The 16,390-nt window shown below is 51.5% G+C and overlaps 1 protein-coding gene across 4 annotated transcripts in view; it reads right to left on the bottom strand.

Annotated features, from left to right (window-relative positions):
- Positions 1–807: 807 nt before the first annotated feature.
- Zdhhc1 (zinc finger DHHC-type containing 1) overlaps positions 808–16,390 on the bottom strand; it is a 19,298-nt gene continuing 3,715 nt past the window's right edge. The window contains exons 2-12 of one of the 4 annotated variants that reach the window (XM_048792604.1): positions 13,708–13,754; positions 12,105–12,413; positions 7,385–7,560; positions 5,822–5,923; positions 5,340–5,506; positions 5,082–5,240; positions 4,770–4,882; positions 1,909–1,991; positions 1,610–1,703; positions 1,395–1,473; positions 808–1,281 (exon numbers count right to left, since the gene is read on the bottom strand). In XM_048792604.1, coding sequence (XP_048648561.1) covers positions 998–1,281; positions 1,395–1,473; positions 1,610–1,703; positions 1,909–1,991; positions 4,770–4,882; positions 5,082–5,240; positions 5,340–5,506; positions 5,822–5,923; positions 7,385–7,560; positions 12,105–12,347 — 1,500 coding nt within the window. In that variant the 5' untranslated portion in view covers positions 12,348–12,413; positions 13,708–13,754 and the 3' untranslated portion in view covers positions 808–997. Of the gene's footprint in view, positions 1,282–1,394; positions 1,474–1,609; positions 1,704–1,908; positions 1,992–4,769; positions 4,883–5,081; positions 5,241–5,339; positions 5,507–5,821; positions 5,924–7,384; positions 7,566–12,104; positions 12,414–13,707; positions 13,755–16,390 lie in introns of those variants that run through there. The other 3 variants (XM_015496212.2, XM_015496213.2, XM_048792605.1) reach the window with 3 other exon arrangements.

Below are 16,390 nucleotides of genomic sequence, written 5' to 3'. Positions count from 1 at the left end.
GCTGGCTCCGCCCACCAGACCCCGCCCTATCCGCTCTCCAGGCTGGGCGCAGGCACAGCTCCCCATACAGCCCTCTCCCTCCCCTCCCCCACAGCTCCGCGGTCTTCGCGAGCCGAGAGCAGTCATCTGTACTTCTGGACGTCCTCCAATAGTCCCCATAATAGGAAAACAGCCCCCTATCCTGAGCTCCGCCCAAAGTTCAAACAGGCCCCCAACATCCATTGGAGATCCAGCTCTGCAGAGCGACAACTCGAGGCCATTTGGGAGCTGAAGCAGGGTGGGGCAAACAATAGGAAGTTCCCCAACCCTCGGTGACAGGAGTCTACTGCTGACTCAAGATCACAGCTATTCACTTAACGTGTGGCATCCCTGTCACAACTCCGTCTTCTCCCGGGTAGGGTCCAGTTTACGGAGCACCGAGGAATAATGAGCGGATCACGTTTGCCCTGCCCTAGAATGCCATGCTCGGCCCACGATCCGGCCACGGGGAGAAAGCTCTTGGTTCTCCGGAGTCGGCCGCCTCCTTTCACTCACATCTTGCCATGGTCTTGGCCTCGCAGCCTCTACTCCAGCTGCTACTTCTGGAGCCCAAAGGCTGCTTACCCAGGTCTCCCACGTGCAAAACAGAACGTCGTTCTGGCAGCCTTCCAGGGCCTCTCCTAATCTTAATCCCCGAACTGAGCGCCTTGGGTCCTCGCGCGCCTCCATTTGGCAATCTAGACAAACCATCCTCTGCCTCCAAGCAGTGGCAATGGTCCGACTCCCAGAAGGCCCATGGCTCTGGTCATTGGGAAAGTAAGCACTTAGTCCGCAAAAGCATAAAAAAGTTTATTGGCGCATCGGGGCCGGTGGGACTAATATTGCTGAGTCGCAGGGAGCAAGGCCGATCCCGCCGGCCGTCGGGGCCCCTAAAGTGCACTCGGTGCGGCGAAAATGTGGTGTTGCATAGAGAGTTGGGCCGGCCGCTCCTCCTCGGCCCTCCTACCTTTCGGTGAGGCTAATTCAGGCCTCCCTCCCGGCCTCCCGGTGTCCCGGGCTCGCCGCTGCTTAGGCTCACGAAAACCACCGGTGCACGAGCCTGCAGCGCCAGCCCTGTTTCTCGGCCCCTGCCCGCCGGGGCCGCCAGGGCGGCGCTGCCCAGGCGCGTCTGAGCCACTGGAATCTCGTCCATAGACTCTGCTGACGCCGAGTGGTAGGCGCCTGCAGGACCGGCGGCGTGCACCGGGCTGGCACTGGAAGAATCAGTCGATGAGCTGGAGCGGCGGCCTGGGCCCCGGAGCCCTGCACAATGGAGAGGAGCGTGAGACTAGGGGCTGCTGCTCCCGGCTCAGCCCTTCCTTCCCTCGGAGCCCGGTCCCCACAGCAGCAGAACCCGGACAGGGTGGGGCACTCACCCCGAAGCCTGGACAGCTGGGACTCCCGGTCCAAGATCCCAGACCTCGGCACCTTATACATGCGCCGCTTCCTCTTTTTCTGCAGAGACAGGGAAATTTGAGGACTGTTTCCCCAGACCCCCACATTGCCAAAGGCGGCAGAAGCTGCAGTATGGTGGAGGCTTCTTTTTCTTGTCCTTCCACTTGGGCAGAGTGCCAAGCCCAGTGTCTCCTACCTGGGGTCGAATCCTGGGAGGCAGGGCCAGCGTGTCTGAGGAGGAGGGATGAGGAGGTTCCACTGGGCCTCCCGTGGCAAGAAACCTGGAGGGACTGAGGGAAAGTGGAAGGGCAAGTTCTGGGAGCTATTTCTGAAATCCCTCCCAGGTAGAGGTCCCTTCCCAGCAAAGGGAAGAGAAGGGCACCTATCCATCCTAGGCCATGCTGGACTAGAAACACAACTATGCCTTGGCCTACCCCTTTCTCCCACCTCTGACGGCCCTGCCATACAAACGGGAGATTCCCAGGTGGCACTCACTTTGCATCTATTGCAGCAGGCCTGGCCTGGCCAGGGGGCTCTGGGCGTACATGGCTGAAGGTCCTCAGGTAGAACTCCATCTCCTGGGGAAGGTGGATGTTAGGAAGACTGGATCCAGGGACTCCAAAAACATGAGCCCACACAGTCCCCAAAGCAGAAGCCCTCATTGGCCTCTGTGAAGAGTCCCTGGCCTCATCCCCAGGAATCTAGGGCTGTTTTTCAGGGTCCCAGATGTGCTGTGAAAACCCCGCTGCAGGGTGAGGCTTAAAACACCCCTTTCTGGATCTTATCCAGGTGTCATTTCATCTAGTCAAACTGCACCTTCTCCAGGAAGGTTCCAGTCTCACGGGTCCAATACACCCAGGCTAGAACTGCTCAGCCAAGGGACTTGTAGGCAAGAGGTGCTCAGAGCTGCCCCCTCCTGTTCCTGGCCCCACCCAGAACTCCAGCCTCTGAGCCGATTCTTTCCCTGGATGAGAGACCATGCAGCTGTTCACAGGCCGCAGTGTGCACCGAGGTCGTGTGCGCGACCCGCCAGCTTCCTCGCAGCGGAGTCCTGCGGAGGACGCCCCTCTTGCACAGAGTTCCAGCCAAAATTCCGTAATTCCTGCTGCTGGCAAGAGGGCTTGTGAGCGCGCGTTCTCCAAGGCCCCTACCCGGAGAGGGAAATGCAATAGGTGTTGTACGGTGCCGCAGCCCCCATCCGGCGCCAGTTGTGGTCCTCACAACTACTCTGGGGTGGAAGACGCAACCTCCAAAATCGAAGAGGCCTTGAGGTTACCAGAGCCGCCAGGCCCGCACCCCAGCACGCGGCACGCCCCCAAGTTACGTCCGCAAGGACTGCAGGTAAGGAAACAAAAGCCAGCCCAGGAAGGGCGTGGTGTGAAGAGTGAAGGGGAGGGGGGCACGGCCGCCAGCAGAAGAGCACCCGGACAGCTGTCACTGGATCGCAGCCGTTTCCACGGATACCGAGGCGTCCTGACTAATGCAGAGACACTGTAACTCTGTCTCTAAAACAAGCCTATGTTTAGGGGCAACGGCTCCAGAGAGGAGCCCCTCCCGCATTCCTGCTGGGTGGGGGTGGGAAGACTGCCTGCAGGAGCCCTGGCAGATCTGGGGGACAGAGGACAGAGCCCAGTCAGCAGCGGCTGGCTGCACAGGTGCAAAGACAGAGGCCCCAGGCAAGTGCTGCACCCAACTGCTGACGGGCTGACCCTTTAGGGAGAGGTGCGGAGGTGCCTGACTAATCAAAGGAGCCCTGGGTAAGGGGTCAGAGGCCAGTAACAGGGACTGGGGCCTTAAGGTAGCCTTCTCCAATTTTTTTGGTATCTTGAGAGGGGTCTTCCCAAGTTGCCCAGGCTGACCTGGAACGCTCACTCTTCCTGCTTTAGCCCCCAGGGTAACTGGGATTATAATTGTGTGCTGCCTCATCCCATTTCCTGCACATATTTCCCCTCCCCCAGTGCGGACTCAGCCCCACTCCAGCGTCCAGCAGAGAGGGGCAAAGCCTGCCCTAGGACCCCTGGGATGGGATGGGAGAGGATCCAGGGCATACCCACTCTAATCTCCCTTTCTTAGAGCTGTCCCTCAGGATGCTCTCTCAGAAACCCTGAAACATTTGCATATTCCCAAATAGTATCATAACACCTCAGCTCTCTTTTGTAAGAGGGGACATCACCCAGCTCCTATTGGGTAGGCCTCCCTCAACTCCTTTGTAGATGAAAAGAATAGAAATTATGTGTCCACTGCTGCCACATTTGGGCCCAAAGCCTAAGCAGGGTGAGGGTAAAGGGCCCTGGATTCTGAGCACCCCAGGACCAGCACTCCCTCAATGGGCAGAGCCACAAGCTTTGAGAAAGTCTCTTGCTGGCTTCTCTGAGCCTCAGTCTCTTCTGTGATGTGGGGATGGGGATGATGCCCACTCCTCAGAATGGCTGCCACTGTGTTTACCCAGCACCAGGGCAAGCATACAGTGATATGCAGGGGTTCTCCACCAACTGCCAGCACTTCCCCATCCTGGCCCACAGGCAGAGTTCAGCCCCAGCAATGAGAACAAGGGAGGTGGGTCCCAAGTGCTCTTCCAACCCGCCCACCAGCCTGTGTTTGTGTCCAGTTGCCATGAGAATTGGGGATCTAGGGCTCAGCCTTCCCAGTAAAGCCTGCCTGGGCCCCCTTCCTCCCCAGTCCCTCAGGGCTCTGAGGATTGGACCACCTCCACCCCCAAGTTGCTGACCTCAGGAAACCATGGGCGTGGGAATGGTGATAGGCTCATCAGCAGCTGGGCTGGCTGGGCGGGCCAGACTAGAGCCTAGGCTGGAGGGTTCCTGCTTCAGTGTACAGAGGCCTTAAATCTTCCCAGCCCCAGCTTCTGTTTAACTTTTCTAGGCCTAAATGTGCTCATTTGCACCAAAGGTTGGTGACAGTTCAAAGGATAAAAATGGGCTGTTCAAAGGATAAAATAGAGTAACAGGTATAAGGGCTCAAGATCACAGATGGAGAGAACTGAGGATCCACCCTGGCCACCCAGCTGCTGAACCAGTCATTGGTCCATCCCTCTCTCTCTTCTGTAGCCCTGACCTGCCTGCATCTAGGCTCCACATTCTGCTCTCTGCAGCACATGCCTGGAGCCTGGACAGGTACACACAAGGGGCCACAGACATGCAGGGTTTCCTCTGGCTGTACTGGTGGCATGTTTGTACCTAGTACAAGATGTGCCCTTCTGCCCCAGCATCCCATATTCTGACTGTTGTTCCAGGCTTGCAGAATTGCCTTGCCCTGTATACTCATTGGCTTTCACTGCACAGTCCAGCCCCCACTCACCCAGGCCCATCTCTGACCCCTTCAGCAGGCCAGCTATATACCTGAATTGGTCGCATCTTGGGGTGACATGATTCAAGCTTCCTGTGGGCCCCTTTTGCCTCCTGTGGTGGGCGGTGCTGCACGATGTACTCATAGGTGGTGAGTTTGTGCCACACTGGAGAGAAGAGGGTTCAGCAGTGGAAAGGAGACCCTGGAGCTCATAAATGGGGAGGGAAGGCACCTAGTCCCCCACTGAAACCTCTGTCCCCATATAGCCTAAGCCATGGATAGGAGAGCCAGCACTGGTGAGGGGCATGATTTCAGGGCCCTGTAGTCTAGGCAGGTGGTGGGGAGATAAGTAAGACAGCACTTACTGAGGTAAATGTGGAAGCAGAGCAGGTGGCCAAGCAGGGCTGTGGACAGCAGGCCAAGAAGGATGAGTAGGGCAGCCAGGGCCAGAATGGCAGGAGCCTGGGTCTCCACAGGAGCAGCAGGCAAGAACACAAACCACACATCGGTGTGATTCTTCAGGACTGCAAGGCACAGGCATACTGTGCTCAGCCAGGTCTGAAACCAGTAACCAGAAAAGACCCTGGGGATGGTGGGGGTGTGAGCCTGGAACCCAAACTGACCTTCAAAGTGTTGGTTGGTACGCAGCCGCATGGGGTTGACAAAGAACTCCACAAAAACATAAGTGGCCACCAGCACCAGGAGCAGGACACCCAGTAAAGCAGATGCCACACTGTGTAGAAAGAGCCTGGCCCAGCCATGGGCAGCTGTCAGCACCCCAGAGCTCCAGCTTAGTAAGGGCCAAGAGTTCAGAAGGGCCCAGGCTGACATGGGAGCCTGGCCCCTGACCTCACAGCCCCAACTACTCAGAAGCCAAAATACAGGACAAAGCTGAAGATGAGTAGCCTCTTTTCAGGCTTCCCACCTTTAACCAGGCCAGCAAGGTGGAAGACCCCAAGCCCATCCTTACATGTTCCAGCCACACCCCAGGAGCACCACTCTCAAAGAGGAGCCCAGGTCCCCCTCTCCCACCCCTTCTTACAAGCAGGCTACAAGGCCAGAGGCTCACACCGACAGGGGTACCCCCATGTCCAGGGTGTCTCACCGGTAGTTCCTCTCGCCAACGCAGTTGTTGAGCCACTTGCAGTGGTGATCAAAACCACACACGCATTTGTTGCAAGCACTGCAGTGCTTAGAGCGTGCACTCCTGCGGGTGGAAGGCACCGCGTGGTTTACCGACCCCCCAAGGGCGGGCCCTTCGTGGCCCACTCAAGAGCAGTGGGTGTAATGACCCCCCAGCACCAGCCTGGAGCCCAATTACCCGCCTGGCAGAGGAGCATGCGCGCCCCCTTGTGGAACTGCAGGGTGAGACTTCTAGAGGCGACGCTGAGGGACCAGGAAGAAGGAAGGAGGGGCTCCATATGGGATCCTGCTCAGGGAAGGCTCACCAGGCCAGAAGATGCAGGTGTGAGGTCCAGAACAGCAGTGAGCAGGCTGCTAGGCCTAGGGCCTGCACTTCTCTTCATTAAAATGCCATTTTTGGATCCCTTTCCCTGACACTGCAGGAGGGGCTTTATACGGGCATTCTTCTAGAAAACCTCAGTCTGTGTGGACTAATAGAAAGGGAGCCAAAAGAAGAGGAGCAAGTTGCCAGCTGTGTGGGCATTAAGGGAGCTCATGGCAGGAGTCAGAGGAGGAGAGGCTACATTAGGATGCAAGTGGGAGTGTCCCATCCCCAGCAGGCACCAGCAAAAGGCCAAAGCGAATGTGGAAGAGTCAGCCCTTAAAATGGAAGAGCATCAGAGCGACTTCTTAGTGGCTTATGCCGACTGGTTGGTAAGGAATGACAGGATGGCTTAGTGCCCAAGTCCTCAGCACCTTCATGTTGTGGGCTTTCTGGTTCCCGTGGACAGACCACTTTTAATAGGCTGTCTAGGTCTTCAGATTTCAAATGTGAAGCTTGCTGTGGATAATACCCCATCCTTCATCCCCCATCTAAGGCTGGGAGACTAGAAAGACCCAGAAGGGGAGGAGAGTGATGGGCCCTAGAGGGTGAATGGGTACTCCACATTCTGACCCCTCTCCTCACTAGCCGTGTGACTTGGAGCAAGTTTCTTGGAATCTTTGGGTTATTCCTCATGAGTAACCAAGGGTTAACAGAATCTGCTCAGGGGCCAGGCAACCAGGGTTGTAATCCTGGCTCTGTTGTTCAGTAGCTATGTGACTTCAGAGCAACCTCCCAGCTTTCTGACTGATAGGTTCTTTTTGCCTCTGTGAAGGGAGAAAGCTGCTGCATACTTGGTAGGGGGCCTCTACACAGCACATGGCCCAGCGCACTCAAGCATTGACTTTCCTCCTGCCCCTTCCGGGTACTTATAAAGCAGGGGATTTAACTGGCAAAGTCAGTCATTTGTGGCAGTAGCAGTGCCGAATGTTTCCTACTTGAACCGTCAGAAATTCTATAACTCATTTATTCAATCACCTCTTCTCACTTTCCCACCAGTTCTCGGTCATTCCATCAAGACTTTTGTCTATGAGAAAAATGAGGGTGCTGAGGCATGAGATTGAATGTGAAGGCCTCGCATGTCCCTCTCCATCCAGTACCCCACTGGCAGGCCCCCAGGCACACTTGTGGTCCACACACTCACATCCACACACATGAACTCACACGTCCACATCGCACAGGTTGCAGTGCAGATCTTCAATGACATGTGCATGTTGGCTGCGGTTGAAGATGGGCAGGGGTCCTGCATAGCTTTTGTCCCGTACATTGGCATCTGCTGGATCGATGGAGACTGCAGTCAGGTGCACCACGAGGTGACCAGCAAAGATGACACCCATGCACTGGCCCAACAGGTTAAAGACTCACTCCACACTCTGCTGGCTGGAAGCCCTGCCCACATCCTGTAGCCAGAAAACTTCTCTCCCCCGCCCCATATTAAATACCTTTATGCAGAGAGCTCCTGTGACACCTCCTGCCTCCAGCTCTCTAGGAACCTCCTCGTCAGCCCTCTTCAGTGGACCCATGGGCCCCAAATGGAGGAGAGGGACCACTGCTTCCTGCTGCCACCCAGGGCCTAACCTAGAGGCCTTAACACTCCAGGCCCTGGTAGGTCCTGACTGGTCTGAACTCAGGCCAGTTTCTTTCTAGTTTCAGATTCCAGATGATGAAGTGAGATGAAAGAAGGTCTGAGGGTCCAGGGACCGAAAGTTCAAGTTCTGCCAGGCACAGTGGCATATGCCTGTAATCCCAGAAGCTCAGGAGGCTTAGGCAGGAGGATCTCAAGTCTAAAGCCAACCTCAACAACTTAATGAGGCCTGAAGCAACTTAACAAGACCCTGTCTCTAAATGAAATATAAAAAGGGCTGGGATGTGGCTCAGTGGTTAAGTGCCCCTGAGTTCAATCCCTGGGACCAAAAAACAAACAAGCAAGCAAATAAATAAAGTTTAAGTTCTGAACTTGTTTATCTTGCTTTCACAGGGAGTCAGCTCCAAGACAGAAGCAGCCATTCCCTTTCAGCAGTCGGACCAGGTGGAGAACCACTTGCAGATAGGGGGACCAGGCTCTTGGAGACTTGGGATGAGTGTTTGGGATGGCCTGACATGTTCAGGGCCTGCCCAGGGACAGAATGGCTAACTCCTGGAGCTGAAACATATTTGTCCCAGGGCCTATCTACTTAGTAACTGAGAGAAATTCAGGAGATGAGTATGCTGTCAACTTGTCTAACTGTAAAAATTAACCAATAAGATTCCACTCATATAGTCATCTACCTACCCTTCCTTCTTCCATCTCCTCACCTGTGAACCTCTATCCATTCTCTTGGTGACCAGATATCATCCCTCCATCATATAGATTCATCATAATTCTCCTCCATCTTTCACTATCAGCTGTCCAAATTCCTTTCCTCTCCCTCCCAGTAGCCAAATGCCAAGCTCCACCCTAATGTGCTATACCATAGCTGAGGCAACTCATGGCTACCACTGACCTCTATCCCTATGGTCACTGCCACGGTCAGGTTTTTACCACTTGCCTGGGTCACTCAAGAGCCTCCTGATTCTGCCCCTCCTGTTTGTGTTCCCTTGAGAGTTCCCTTCACATGGTCACAGTGAACTTTTAAAAGCTTAAACCTTAGGCCCTCATGCTCTCAAGGGCTCTCCAGATGAAGTTCATGCCTCAGCTCAGGGCAAAGGTCCCTTTTGCTCTGGCTCCTCCCAAACCTCTCCAGTACCACCAACCACAGCATCTCACTACATGAGCCTCTTTTAAACACTCAATTCATGGTCAAACATTAAACTTCCTGCCTGCTGTAGCACTTCTGCTGCCCACCCTCTGGTTCATTCATTCAACTGTTTACTGAGATCTTTATGCCAGGCACTGAGGAATATGACAGGGGCTAAACAGACTTGGTTCCCAGCCCCGAGGAGCCTACAATCTGGTGGGAAATGCAGATATTAATCAAATAACAGGCTAATTAAATGAAGAAAGTTCACAGGAGTGTGTGTTTGTAACTGAGAGGCCCCATCTAGTCTGAAAGATTCTGGAAGGCTTCCCCAAGGAAGTATGGTCTCAGTTGAGACATGGAGAAGAATGGACAACAGGGCCCTTGATGGTGAGGTAAGGTAAGGAGGAAAGGGGGCCTGCTGGGTACTGAGGCTGCTGGGAACATGCAAGGTGTCATTGAGAGGGGTGGCTGATATGTGGTCCCAGTTCAGAGCTGCCACACAAGAAGGAGGGTCTGTGTTGCCAAATTCTGGCTTTTCAAAAGGAACTAGAAATCTGGGGTTTTATGTGAGATCTCTCAATATTTAAATGTTAAAGAAATAAATAATTTTCAAAATACACCTGTGAATAAGAGCTGAGTATTTCGTGTGTTAATTATCCCTCAGTTTTTACAAAATCAGATTGGCCATAGGCTACTAATTCTTGACCTCTGACTCAGCTGAGTGCTGGGGGGTAGGCAAAGAGGCAAGGGGTCTTCCAGTGTTGTCAAAACAGAGAACAGGGGGAATAATATAAGAAGAAGCCAGGGGGACAGGCAGAGTCCAGAGATGGAGAGGCTTGAAGGCTATATAAAGATCTTGAACCTCATTTCTTAGATAGGAAAAAACCACTAGAGGTTTTTGAAATGGAATTGTTACCATTTTTTTTTTAAGAACACTATGGCTACAGGAGTGAGGGCATGCAGGAGGCATTGCTTGGAAAGAAAATAGGCCAGAGAGGAAGACAGATGGAAGTGAGGAGAAAGGATAAGTTTGATAGCTATTAAGGAGATGAAATCTCATATATGAATACATGACCAGTTTAACTCCACGTCATGTACGACCACAAGTATGAGAAGCAACACTCCATGTATGTATAATATTATCAAAATACATTGTACTGTCTTGTATAACTAAAAACAACACATTTTTTAAAAAGAAGATGAAATCAATAGGACTTGGTGACTGATGATATCAGTATCAGAGGAAGGGGGAGGAGCCCAAAGCATATTGGGAGAGGCTATATATGGGAAGGGGGAGCAGTAAGTGTGTTTCTAGATGTGTGAAGCCAGTATAGGTGCCCTCCTTCTGCTTCCACAGTCTGCTTTCTGAGATCCTACCCCATATTTACAGTATGGTGTGACCACCATGTCCAACCTACTAGCCTTTCCTCCAGTTGGCAGCTGAGCACTCAGTGCTCATCTTTGCATTTCTTGGGTTCAGGCCAGTTCCAGGCCCACAGTGGGTCCTTGATACACACCACTACCCTACCTCATTCCTCGGGGCCTTGAGAAAGTCTGCAAAAGAAGGAGGCTTTTGATGGAAGCCCTGGTCAGGGTGCCTAACCAGGTGACTTTGGGAGCCGCTACATAACCCAAAGTGGATGGACAGTGAATGTGGTAAGACCAAACCCTCAAATGATCCCACTTCCTCAGTCAGACTGCCGAGCAGCCCTTCTGGCCTCACTGGATACCAGTTACCTCAGGAAGTCACTTATTCTCTCTGAGCCCCAGTTCTTCATTAGTAAAATGGAGAGAATACCTTCCTTACAGGATTATTATGAGGAATAAGATGACCCATATAAAATGGCTGACAGTACCTGGCACCTATAATTGCTCAATAAATTTTAGTTACTTTTTTGATTACTGTTATTTTCTGATTCTGCTCACTCCAAACCATGGTTATTCATCTGGTTTCCTAGGTACCTTATGGCAGAAAGCCAGGTAAACCTGAGTGGGGGATGTATCCACTCTAGACCTTAGGAGGAATGTCCCACAAAGCATTCCGCCTAACTGCACTAAGGCCTGTTGATCACCTCAAGGAAAGGTCAGCTTTCCATTCATATAGCTGACAACTTTGCACTCTAGTGAACCAGGGAGACCCCAATGACACTGCTGGTGTCTGAGGATGACAATCTTTTCTAGAGTCCTTCACTTACCTGCCCTTGAACCTTGTCACGCACCAGCCTAGGGCTTTGCAGTCTCCCAAGAGCGCATGCTCTCCTTATGGTTCATGCCTTCCGGTGCTCACACCCATCCTAATGTGCTCCTCGTCCCCACCCACCTGCAGGAAGCAAGGATCACCCTTCCTACAAGTCAGAGGAGGCTGAGACCCAAAGCTAGAGAAGCTGAGAAGCTGCTCAGTCATGTGCAGACCTGAAGGGGTTAAGCTGGGACCATACTTGGCCATTGAGTATGCCCCAGGCTCTCAAGTTTGCTCTGGTCTTCTTCTCCCAGGATTCTTTGTTCTAGCACACAGCAAGACATTCCCCTAGGAACTCCCAACAGGGCACATAGAGGCCCTCAGCCTTACAACTCCTGGGTGTTGTGGCCAGGGCTGGGGCAGTCACATTAGGCCCAGTCAAGTCCATGTTTGTCACTATTCCTAAGAGCTTTTAGGGTATCTCTATGCCACCTCTTGTCACATTTACTCTCATCCTAAAAAGGGTCTGATTTACAAAATCAGTGAGTTTGTAAAAAAATTCTGGGAACAACATAATAATCTGTCCGTAAATAAAACCACATTTTAAATATACTAGGAAACTTACAATGTAAAAGAATTCTACCATGCTACCATGACAAACTCTTTGAGAAATAGAATAATTACTCCCCAATATGCTATCTGTTTAGCTCTGGGCACAATCAACCTGAAGAAGCTCTAATGCTCTCTCCTCTGATGGCTCCTGTGACACTGCAGGTATAAGACCCTTCTGTTAAGGGGTTTCAATGCTCTAAGGTACTTTATATCTACCCACTTGCCCTATCAGAGGAGGAATTGGTGTGGGCTGGAGATCAGGCTGGGAAGCAGCTGGGCCTGCCCTGCTCTGCCCCAGCTTCAAGCCTCTGTTTTCCATCCATCCAATGTCCCTACTCTTCCATGCACTAGCCTCACACTTTCCTAAGGATACAGCGTAGCCAGCAGGCACCCAGTGGTGAGGCAGGAGAGGAACAAGGACCCCAAAGCCGATCACAGCAAAGAAGAGGTACAGCAACCAGGCCACAATCTGAAGTGGGTGAGGAGGCCAACTCCACCCATTCCGACGGGACCGCTGGCCTTGCAGCTCTGGGGAAGGTCCGCTGGCCTGTGCAGGTGCTGTCCACACACTCTTCTCAGGGGCTGTCTTGTTGGAAGGCTTGTTGCAGATGTTCATCTCCAGAGGGAGAAAGAGTACAGCATTAGCCAGAGGAGGTCCAGGTGGGAGCCCAGGGTCTCATGCCTGCAGCCAGGTTTAGCAGGGAAAACAGGCAGGGATGTGAAGCACACACTGCAGGGAACCTGGGATCCCAGCCCAACAAAGAGAGGCAGTGCAGAGAGGGTGGTAGTAGAGGGCTATCCCAGAGCCCCAAAGCAGGCTCTGGTCCCAGTCTGACCAAGATAAAGTAGGAAGGCCCAGGGTTTATTCAGGACACAATGTGGCTGCCTGTTACTCAAAGTGCTCTGACTCCACAGCCATCAAAGTGAAACCCAATAAGACATGTTCTCATCTGGTAATATCAGTCTGGGGCCAGAGCCATGAGAACACATGCTGATTCTGTTAGGATTAGTCATCTCCATCCTGAAGTCCAAATGCAAGTTTCAGAGAGGGCCCCCTTAGCCTTTTCTAAGGGAAAGAGGGAGTGGGTGCTCAGATGGGGGTGTGGCCTCTGCCCCTCAACAGACATATAATCCCTTCAGGACTAGAAACTCAGGACCTCTTTCCTGTGCCTCAGAAGGGCTGCCTAGGGTTTCTTAGGAAGAAGAGCCAGGACACAAGAGGGGAAAATTCCTCTTTGGTTTCTTCCAGCAGCAGAAATGACCATGTTTCTCTAGGTAAATCTGCTCCTGGGGTAGATTTACACAGAAAGGTGGGCTAATATTCTTTGACTCACTTCAGGGAGCTCTGGAAAAGACCAGGCATTGGCCACAGCCAGACCACCAGGTGGCAGCAATCCCCCACCCCTGCTCTGCTTCCCTGAGCCCAATAGCTGGCCTAGTGTCCAAAGATGACATGAAGGACAGGAAGGGATGGTCTTGACCTTACAGAAGGGTCCCACCCCCCAGTATCTTCTGGGCCCAAGATGGGACTCCAGCAGAAGCAGGCAGCACTGCATCTGGGAAGAGAGGCTAGCTCTGAGTTCGTGGTGGTAAGGCCAGGAGCCAGGGACAAAATCCTGGCAGCCGGACTCTCCTTTCAGGAGCCCCTGCCCATTGGCCCAGAATCTGACTATGCAAAAAAATACGGCAGACCCCATCTCAGCACATCTGCCTGAAACACCTCTTACTCTTCAGCTCAAGAAAATATGACTTGATTTTCAGATCCCACTGCAAGCATCCCCTCATCCAGGAAGCAGGGTCAGGGCCATTATGCTCAGTCCTTACTGGAACTGTCACTAGGCCATTTGGAACGCTTTGCCATCCCCATATATCTGCCCCTAATACACAAGCTTCCCTCAAAGGCAGTTAACATGCTGTGATTGATTTATTCACCTTTGTCCCCCCACATCTCTTCCCCCAAATACCCGGAACTGTACCTTGGACGTAGCAGATGCTCAGTAAATGTTCGCTGATTTGAAAACATCTGAAATAAAAGGAAATGTGGGAATGATAAATGGTATGAAATCCTGCCCCACCCAAAGCCATCTGGTCCACACTGTCCTGCCTTCGATACTTCTACTGCAATCCATTCCATAGGGCCGCTTCAGCCCACCCAAGGTGCACAGCATCATGCAGGCCAAGCTTGACAGTATTTGAAGTCACCTCAGAGGAGTCATACCTCAAAGCTAAATGGAATGACCTAAGGTTTCTCTCAGGGACTTAAGTACAGTCTTCTGGTCACTTATTCTATCTTCAATAAGAAGCCACACAAGGAAAAAAGAGCCCTGGCTTTGAAGAAACATATCTAGGTTGGCTCCTGACTCTGCATCCACTAACTGAAAGAACTGTTTCCTCATCTGAAAAATGGGCATGGGGTATGGATACTCCCTAGAGTGGTATATAGACCAATGACACTGTAAGCAAATTCCTGACACAGAAATGCTCACTAAATGGTAGACATTATAATTACCCTCAAATAGCTCTCTGGTTTGTCTCTAGACTGTGGCTGACAGTCTACAAGGTTTATGACCAAGATTTATGATGTGGTTGATTGAGGTTGCTTTCTTAAGTCAGTGGCCCCAAGGAACACACTGTCATAAGAAGTAGTATACTGGATTCATTCTAATCTTGTCACCTGCAATCAAAGGTGACAAAGGTGATCAAAGAGCTGGCATTCTAAATAAAAGCAAATCTTTGCAAGGTAATCTTTGCAAGACCTATGAATATAGTTGAGTTGGGTGGTTCCCTTCTGGGGCAAATCTCTCTGGCTTGCACATTGACTTTCCAGGGACACCATCACCAGGGCAACTACTTTGAAAGGAACCTATGAATTTACATCCCAAGCCTGGCTTTCCCTTTATCATCCCAACACCAGAATAGCCCTGTACCCTGAGGAGTTCCCAGAAGGAAAAACAGGAATGTGGCTGATATGTCCCCACTGCTCAGCAGCGGCTGTAGGTACCTCTCAACTAGCTAAATCCCAAACTTGTGAGACAGAAGGGGTCACAATCTGAGGCCAGGGGCTTGCTATATACATCCCTGGGCTAGGCTTTGACTCCAAATCAGGGTACTATTGGCCCAGAGAGGTACCATTTGTCTGAGACTTCATATGAGGGATGCTGCTGTAGGGCAGAATTCCCTCAAAGCTGCAGCAGCACTCCGGAATAGACACCCAAGCTGACCAAGAAGCATGCTGCCTGCCCTGAAAGTCCAGGCAGCCAACTCTTAGCTGACATTTTTTCTCAGAGTTAGTTGGTGGCTACAAATTCTTTTGGCCCAAAAGATTTTGATTAGTTGGATATGGTAGCGCTCACCTATAATCCCAGCTTCTCACCCTGTCTTAAAACAACAAAAGAAAAGTGCTGGGGGTGTAGCTCATTGGTAAAGCACTTGCCTAGCATGCATGAGGCCCCAGCAACGCCCCCCCACACACACACACACAAGCTGGGCATGGCCAAGCTTGGTGATGCCCACCTGTAATCCCAGAGACTCTCTGGTGATAGAAAAAGGATTAGAAATTCGAGGCCAGCCTCAGAAACGTAGTAAGACCCTGTCTCAAGATAAAATAAAAAGGACCAGAGATATAGCTCTGTAGTAAAGTATCCCTGGGTTCAATTTCCAGTACCAAAAAACAAATTTAAAAAAAGTGGGTGTGGTGGAGCACACCTGTAATCTCAGCAACTCAGGAAGCAGAGGCAGGAGAATCACAAGTTTGAGGTTAGCCTCAGTAATTTAGCAAGACTCTGTTTCAGAAAAAAAAAAAGTAAAAGTAAAAAAAAAAAGTAAAAGGGCTGGGGATGTAGCTCAGTGGTAGAGTGCTCCTTGGTTCAATACCCAGTAACACACATACACACTTTGATTAATTTGAGAGGGGTGGATTACAGGTGTGCATCACAGCACCCAACAAGACTTTGATTATACTTTTTTTTTGTTTTTGTACCCGGGATTGAACTCTGGGGTGCTTAACCACTAAGTTATATCCCCATCCCTTTTTTTGAGACAGGGTCTCGCTAAATTGATTAAGGCCTTGTTAAGTTGCTGAGGCTGGCTTTGAACTTGAGATCCTCCTGCCTCAGCCTCCTGAGCTGCTGGGATTACACTTATGTGCCACCACTCCCAGCTTAAATTTTTGATTAAAAGAGCTGGCCATCCAGCTAACACAGTGAGACCCTGCCTCTCTCTCTCTCTCTCTCTCTCTCTCTCTCTGTCTCTCTCTCTCTCTCTCTCACACACACACACACACACACACACGAAAAGAAATGTTGTTCTTGTTTTTCTGAAATTTATGTATTGTCCAAACAAACAAATTAAAGTACAAAGTCTCAGCCCTGGATTTCTGCAATGTCTGAGGACTTCAGAATCAACTTAACTACTAAAAAGGGTTATCGGAAAGTCCAAAGAACTGAGACGGTAGGGTACTGGGGTCAGAAAAGAAAGTGACAGGGGCTGAGGGTGTGGCTCAAGCGGTAGCGCGCTCCCCTGGCATGCGTGCTGCCCAGGTTCAATCCTCAGTACCCCATACAAAGATCTTGTGTCCACCAAAAACTAAAAAATAAATAAAAATTCTCTCTCTCTCTCTCTCTCTCTCTCTCTCTCTCAAAAAAAAAAAAAAAAAAAAAA

The sequence above is a fragment of the Marmota marmota genome, unplaced genomic scaffold (assembly GCF_001458135.2).
Source record: "Marmota marmota marmota unplaced genomic scaffold, marMar, whole genome shotgun sequence".
NCBI lineage: Eukaryota > Metazoa > Chordata > Mammalia > Rodentia > Sciuridae > Marmota > Marmota marmota.
Note: the sequence above shows the minus strand (reverse complement) of the source record. Positions and strands in the feature narration are given on the sequence as shown.